Source organism: Elephantulus edwardii, unplaced genomic scaffold, assembly GCF_000299155.1.
Source record: "Elephantulus edwardii isolate Elephantulus edwardi_28Jun2011 unplaced genomic scaffold, EleEdw1.0 scaffold00325, whole genome shotgun sequence".
Taxonomy (NCBI): domain Eukaryota; kingdom Metazoa; phylum Chordata; class Mammalia; order Macroscelidea; family Macroscelididae; genus Elephantulus; species Elephantulus edwardii.
In genome coordinates, this window is record NW_006400075.1 from 2,166,475 (window position 1) to 2,174,535 (window position 8,061).

Sequence of the window (8,061 nt, forward strand, 5' to 3'; positions counted from 1 at the left end):
GGAGAAGGGTGCAACAATGAATGAATGGAATCCCAAAATCTCTGTAGATGTTCATTGAAATGAAAAATAAACAACCTAAATTAAAAAAAAAATAAATAAAAAAATTAAAAAAAACCCCTATGTACAATAGAGCACAGGCATAGCAAACAGTACATAAAAGCTCTAGGAAGAATGTGCTCAGAGAACAAGCAGCATTTATCTGAACTGTGTGTTTTAAAATCAGGAAAAGGGGGAAAAAACTCAGGAAAGGTGCACATCAGGGGTGTATCCCTGCTCAGTATCTATTCAGTCTGAGCATATAATCCACAAAGCTGGACTACGTAGAAGAATGTTGCATCACGATTCTAAGAAACCTCGCCATTAACCTGGATTAAGTTGGTGACACAATCTTGTGTGTAGAGTACAAGAAGGTCTTGGAAGCATTTAGTGAGAAGATCAAACACCATAGCCTTCAGAACAGAATATAATTTAACACAGGCAACCGTATGATGGCAAGAAGACTGAAGAACTATCACTGGTCTCATTCTATCTACTTGGATCCATAAGCAACACCTATGGAGGTAGCGGTGAAGACATCAAAAGATGTGTTGCAGTATATTCAAGCTGGATCATATTTCCATGGTCAGCATTTTGAGGAAGCACCAAACTGCCTTCCAGAGTGGTTGTACCATTGTACAATCCCACCAACAATGTAAAATTAGAGTTCCTATCTCACCACATCCTCTCAAACATGTACTACTTGCTGTCCTGTTAAACTTTGCCACAGCTAATGGGGTGAGATGGTACTTCATTGTAGTTTTGATTTGCAGCTCTCTTATTGCCAGTGATGTGGAGCGTTTCTTCGTATGTCTATTGGCCATCTGAATATCTTCCTCTGTGAAAATTCGTTCCATGTCTTTTGCTCATTTTGTAATTGGTTTATCAGTCTTTTTCTTGTGGAGGCCCAGGAGTATTCAATAAACTTTTGTTATAGGGAAGATACCCCAAGAAAATTAGAACTGAGGCTCAAACAGAAACCTGTACATCAATGTTCATATCAGTGTTATTCACCATTGCAAGAACATGGAAACAGCCCAGATGTCCAACCACAAAAGAATGGACTGACAAGTTGTGGTACATTCACACAATGGAATACTATGCAGCACAGAGGAACAATGATTTTGTAAATTACTATCTAACTTGGGAGAGACTGGAGAGCATTATGCTGAGTGAACTAACTCAGTCCCACAAGGACAAATACTGTATAAAACCATTATTGTAGAATGAGGATGAGGATCCAAGACGGAAATAGAGAGGTGAGGATGGGAGGGTAAAATGTTAATCATAGGGTGCACAATTTGATGGATGGGTGGGGTGAAGGAAATGAGAAGGATCTTTTGTGAAAAACAATGTATTCAAAGTTTATAAATAAATCAGATCAAAATTTTAAAAGTAGGGGGAAAAAAAACCCAACCAAAATACATGCTGCACTGGGCAAATATGCTGTTATAGACCTCTCCAAACTGCTAATAAGCAATGATGTCAGTTTAAAGAAAACAGGAGGATAGACTAAAAAAATGGCCCTCAGGCGAGCTCTGGTGGCCTAGTGGCAAGAAGCTGCACTGTAATCCCAGAGGTGTGCAGCTCAAATCTACCAGAGGCTCTGCTGGAGAAGGAGGAATAATCTCCTCCTGTACCAGTCAGATCTTATTAGTGTGTACACACACACACACAGGCCCTCAGTCACTCACAGGGAATGCAATGGAAATAGACTAACAGTTGCACGTGAAAAACAAGAGTGAATTTTCAGATTAACACATAGAAGGGTATCATCATGATCTTGGGAGAGGGGATGATTTTTTTTTAAAAAGAAATTTTTTATTTTATTGTTTTTTGTGTGTACCGTTAAATCAGATCTGACTGGTACAGGAGGAATTGCCCCTCCTTCTCCAGTAGAGCATGTGGTGGATTTGAACCACTTACCTCTGGACCTGCAGTGCAGCTTCTTGCCACTAGAGCTCCCCTGCATGATTTTTTTAAAAGTACAAAAGTCATCAGTCATCTTAGAGGTATGCGGTTCAAATCCACCAGATGCTCTGCTGGAGAAGGAGGGGGCAATCTCCTCCTGTACCAGTCAGATCTGATTTGACGGTACACGTAAAAATAACAATTATAATAATAATAATAATAATAAAAAAGTCATCAGTCAATAAAATTGATATTCAATTTTTAGAAGTTCTATAATCAGTATGGATGGTGAAAGAGATTGTGATAGTTAACAGTTTTAGTTTACTTGGTTCGACAGTCAACACTCTTAGTAACAGCAGCCAGGAAATCAGGAGTTGAATTGCATTGGGAAAGTCAGCTGTGAAGAACCTCTCAAGAGTACTGAAGAGCAGCGACGTCAGGCTGTAGACTATGGTGCGCCTGATCCAGGCTATAGTCTTTGCAATTGCGTGCTATGCATTGGAGAGTTGGACAGTGGATAGGGATGATAGAAAGAGAACTCATGCCTTTGAGCTGTGGTGCTGGAGAAGAGTGTTGAATAGACCATGGACTACTAGGAGAACAAACAGGTTTGTCCTGGTGAAGCCAGAATGCTCCTCATAGTCAAGGATTCTGAGGCTTTATCTGACATACTTTGGGCATGTTGCAAGGAGGGACTGGTCCTTAGAGAGGGACATCATGTTTGGCAGAGTGGAGGGATGGAACAGGAGAGGAAGTCCCTCGATGAGATGGATCGATTCTGTGAGTGGAGTGGTGGCAATGAGTGTGTTTGAGATGGCGAGGTTGGCACAGGATAGAACGGCATTTAGGGCTCTTGTACATAGGGTCGTTAATGAGTCACAAGCGACTCGATGGCACATAACAACAACAACATCAAATATTTTGCATGAAGTTAAAAGATAGAGGCCAAATAAACTGGGTAACCAGAGTGCTCTTTGGAGGCAAGGACAGCGAAGCTTTGTCTCATTTACTTTTGGCATGTTGCTAGGAGAGGCTGTATCTTGGAGAGGGATATGATGCTTGGAATGGTAGAGGGTTGGCAGAAGAAAGGAAAACCCTCAGCTAGATGGACTGACACAGTGACTATAGCAATAGAATCAATGTGTCAAAGATTATGAGGATGGAAAAGGATAGGACAGGACTCCAATCTGATGTTCATAGGGTTGTTATGATATTCTACTCAATGGCACCTAACAACAATGCACACACACATACATGATGCAGGTAAAATCTGAGTTAAGCATGTGGGTGGGATCAATGCTTGCCTTTTCACTGTGACACTGTACTAGAGGTGTGCAAGATGCCATCTCTAGGGAAAACAATAGTATAGGATATTCAGCAAAGGATGCTCCTTACAACTGCATGTGAAGACAGTACTTGGCATATCAATAGGAAAAAGACAAAAAATTCAACAGAAAAATGGTACATTAGTAATAAGCATTTACCAAAGGGCCAACAGACATTACTAAGAGTGTATGAGTAACTGTTTTCAGTGGATTAGACAGCTTGTTCCTAAGAGAGAGAGCAACAGATGAGCGTGGCTGACTCCCATGCAATCCAACCTGGCTCTTCCACTTCCAGAAGCAGAAAGGGTGCTGGAGGAGGAGCCCACCTCACACCAGCGGTGTAGAGGACTCAGAGCCCACAGGCCCCCATGGGATGGACTCTTTGCTGTCTGCAGTGGGGGCCAGAAATTGCTTAGGACACGAATCAGCCCTGGATCAGACAGATTTGCAGATGAGTGTCCATCCTGGGGCTTTCCACAGCGGAGTGTTTGTACTTAGTGGTGCTCAGTGTAGGGATTTGTGTGTTCAACCTATTAAATGAGCACAAGACAGGTGGATCACCAGTGAACAAAACTACCAAGACTCCGACTTTGGTAAGAGCTGTAGATCAGGAAGATGGTGCACACAGCACACTAAGTCATGACCCAGTATCCTCGTGGCTGACAGATATACTGGAGTAGGGCTGCAGGGGTACAGTGAAAGGCACATAAGAAAGCAAGTGGGCCTAGTGCCCTAAGCTTTCCTTAAAGGGTCAGGCAGTGAATAGGTCAACCAGAGCACAGATACTGAACCCAGCTGCTGTGTCACAAGAGAAGCCCCAGATGACACAGTGTTAGCACAGGGTCAGCAAGGAGGAGGGGAATCAAGTTCACGATATTCATCTCAGTTCCCAGCAGGCAGCAACTTCTCATCAGCCACAGCTGATGTGAGGACCCCTGAGATCTGGGGAACAACAGGAGGTGAAGGCAGGGACTACACAAAGACTATCAGCGGCCCAGGTGACTAGTGCTGCTTGGCAGGAAGGTGACAGCTGCTGCTGATGCCACTGCAGACTCTTAAGCCACTGTGAAAAGGATCCACAGGTGCCTAACACAGCGATGGCTAGGTCCACCTGCAAGTCAAGGCCAGGTTCGGAGCCCACCCCAAGCTTCAGCTTCAAGGGGACAACCTATCCTGCAGATTCTGTTGTCATGGGTGGCCGGCCCAGGGAGTAAGGTGGGCCCCAATGGTGGCGGCAGCTCCCACCCAGACCACAGGGACACTCACGTAGAAGCGCAGCAGGGTCCCATCTGAGTTGCAGCACCAAGACCGCCGGCCCAGGTACTCATGGGCAGTGTTGAGCAGCATGAGGGAGGACGGCAGCAGGGGCGACTCTGACATCCCTGGGGAGACAGCAGCAGCAGTGAGCCAGTGTCTGGTGAGAAGAGGGTGGGGTGGGGGTGACTTGCTGGGTGCTAGGCCTATGGGACAAGGGGGGGGAAGAGTGGGGAGTAAGGCCTGTGGGAAGGCCCCTTGGGGCAGTGTGGCCTGCAGGAAGGCATCGCCCCATGGGAAGGCAAGGCCCTTGAGGGCGGAGCCTGCAGAATGGCCACTTCTAGGTCTCCTAATAAAGCTGCCCATCACATTTCTGCAATTATTTTTCTTTTCTTTTTAAAAGTAATATTGGATAGGCTTTATTAAGGCAACACATGGTTATCAGAAAGAATTCAAACTATATAGAATAAACACACTTCCCTGACCAAAGTACCACTGCTCTGGTGCTGACACTTGGTGAATACCCCTCATTCTGGGAGTACATGAAACTTGAATTAGAAAAACAACTCGTTAACAATGGAACTCACATTTCAAATACTATATCTGAACTTTTTAAAAAAAAATTTAGATGTAGGGCTATTGAAGATTATTGTTATTTGCCATTAAGTTGGAACTGACTCATAGCTGGCCCTCTGGTGGGTTTTCAGAGGCTGTAAACTGCACAGGAGAAGACTGTTCATCCTTTTCCTGTGGAGCAGCTCGTGGATTTGAACAACATGTCTTTGGGCTGGCAGTGCAGCTCCTTACTGATAGCTTCCCAGAGTAGAAGATCACACAAGAGCAAAAAGCCTAGATGGCAGGGAGTTGCACTGCTCACCCAAAGACTGCACATATCTGCAGATTCAAATCCACCTGCAGCCTTTTGGGAGAAAACAGGTAATCTCCTCCTCCCAGGCCACAGAAATCTCTTGGAGGGCAGGAGTGAGTGCATTCTGGCTTTAGAATCAGCAAAGAGACAGATTAGAGCACTGCATCATTCTCTCCTTGCTTCTCATTTCTATTTTTCACTTGAAGTTTAAAATAATATTGGTTTCTAATTCATTCATATATACTGTTTTATAACATTGTACAAATATCACATGCAAGTAAAATCCTGCTGAAGATTATCTAGAAAGGACTGTAAAAGTATACTGACAGAAAACTATCAGAAATACAAGCTGAGTTTAAAAGAGGTTGTGACACTAGAGACATTATTGTCAATGTCAGATGGATCTTGGCTGAAAGCAGAGAGAACCAGAGGAATGTGTTTCAATAAAAAATGTAAATGCCAACAAAATTGTGACTAACCTTGAGGAGATTGGGAATCCCAGAACACTTGATTTTGCTTATGCGAAACCTACACTTGGACCCAGAAGCAGTACTCAGAACAGAGCAAGGAAATACTGCATTGTTCAAAATCAGGAAAGGAGTGTGCCAGCAATGCATCCTGTCTTCATACCTTTTCAAGCTATATGAAGAACAGATCATTCTGAAGCTGGCCTTTATGAGGAAGAATGTGGCATCAGGATTGGAAGAAGACTTATCAACAACCTTTGCTTCCTGAAACTGAGATTCTGTGAAACAAAGATTCTCACCACTGGGCCAACTGGCAGCACCATGACAGATGGAGAAAAGATTGAGGTTGTTAACAATTACAGCTTGCTTGGCTCCACAATCAATACTCTTGGCACCAGTAGTCAGGAACTCAAAAGACAAACTACATTGCGAAAAACCACTGTCCAGGACCTCTCCAGAGTACTGAGAAGCAACAATGTCAGTCAAGAGACTAAAAGGTGCACCTGATCCAGGTCATGGTCTTCACAATTACTTACTATGCATCAGAGAGCTGGACAATGACTAAGGATGACAGAATTGATTTCTCTGAGTTGTGGTGCTGGAGTAGAGTATTAAACATATATCATGGACCACCAAGAAAACAAAGAGGTCTGTCTTGGAGAGGGTGAAACCAAGTTTCTGCTTGGAGTCTAGGATTTTAAAGCTCCGTCTCACATACTTTGGTCGTGTGGCCAGCAGGAACTGATCCTTGGAGAAGGACATCATTTTTGGAAGGGTGGAGGGACAGTGCAGAAGAGAAAGACCCTGGATGAGATGTATTGATACAGTAATTGGGGCAATGGGAGTAGAATCAGTGAGTCTGGTTCAGGACAGGGCATGCTTCAGAGCTGTTGTACATAGGGTCATGAAGAGTTGCAGGTGACCTGACGGCACATAAAAATAACACTGCAATTACAATTTCATTTGCTCACTCATGCATTTTTATAACATTAATTGTGATTAAGAAAATGAATTCAATACTTCTCCCTTCCCCCAATGTATTCTTTTATTAGTTTTTCACTCCCCTCTCCCTGAGAATCATGCAAAGTTAATTCTATGTGTATGAACTTTTCCTTAACTTGTCATACTGGTGTTCTTAAAACAAGATGGTCCTTCTGTGATGAATTTTGTTTGCTTACCCCAACATCCTCCAGATGTACCTATTTCATGCAGTGTTTCATGAACTCTTTTTAGTTATTTAGTGTGCAATAACTAACAGAATTGAGAATCCAGAAATTAATTTATTTATCCACCTACGGACGGCTGACCTTTGACAAAGGTGATAGCTCTGCAATCTTCTTCCTGTGTATCTTCTCATCTATGATGGATGTTTTCTTGAACTTGAATTTTGATGGAACAATTTATTTTATTTTCATGAATATTTACAGAGATTTTGGATTTCCATTCATTCATTGTTGCATTTTTCTCCCTGTCAACCCCTCCCCCCCAGTTTGCTCTTCTCTTTGAAAAGTAAAAGAAAAATTCCTTCATTGGTATGCAATCCTGCTGCCCTGAGTACACTCCACTGTTCAACCTTCATTCTGGACTACGGTCATAACCATAATACGTAATCATGTATCGCTTTTAAATTGTTCTCTCCCTCATCTGTTTCAATGCAGTATACATAATTTATCCAGTTTTTTTCAGTCTTGCCCCAACCCTGATGTCAGTCCCATTCTACAACAGTGGCACCATGCAGTATTTGTCTTTTTGTTACTGAGATATTTCACTCAGCATAATGTCCTCCAGGGTCACCCATTTTGAATAATATTGCATGAGTTGCTTGTTTTTCAATGCAGCGTAGTATTCCATTGTGTGAATATACCACAGCTTCTCTATCCATTGGTTTGCTGATGGGCACTAAGGTTGTTTCCAACTCCTTGCTATTGTGAACAAAGCCATGATAAACATGGGTGTGCAGATATCTGCTTGGATGGTGGTTATGGTCTCATTAGGGTATATTACCAGTAGTGGAATTGTTGGGTCAAATGGTATCTCTATTTACAACTTTTTTTTAATTGGGAAAAACATATTGGGGGTACAAGGAGGTGAGGGTTGGGGGCAGAAGGGTGAGGATGGGCCAGGATGCAGTTGCAGGGCTGCACAGTTTGGTCGGTGGGGGGAGCAGGTGAAGGAAATGATGAGGGTCCAGTGGGGACCA

General features: G+C 43.1%; 1 protein-coding gene across 1 annotated transcript in view; it reads right to left on the reverse strand.

The window, feature by feature from the left end:
- Window positions 1-8,061, reverse strand: part of CABIN1 (calcineurin binding protein 1) — a 125,948-nt gene that overhangs the window by 67,687 nt on the left and 50,200 nt on the right. Inside the window, exon 19 of the mRNA XM_006901429.1 lies at window positions 4,539-4,654. Within this exon, the coding sequence (XP_006901491.1) occupies window positions 4,539-4,654 (116 nt within the window). The remainder of the gene's footprint in view (window positions 1-4,538; window positions 4,655-8,061) is intronic.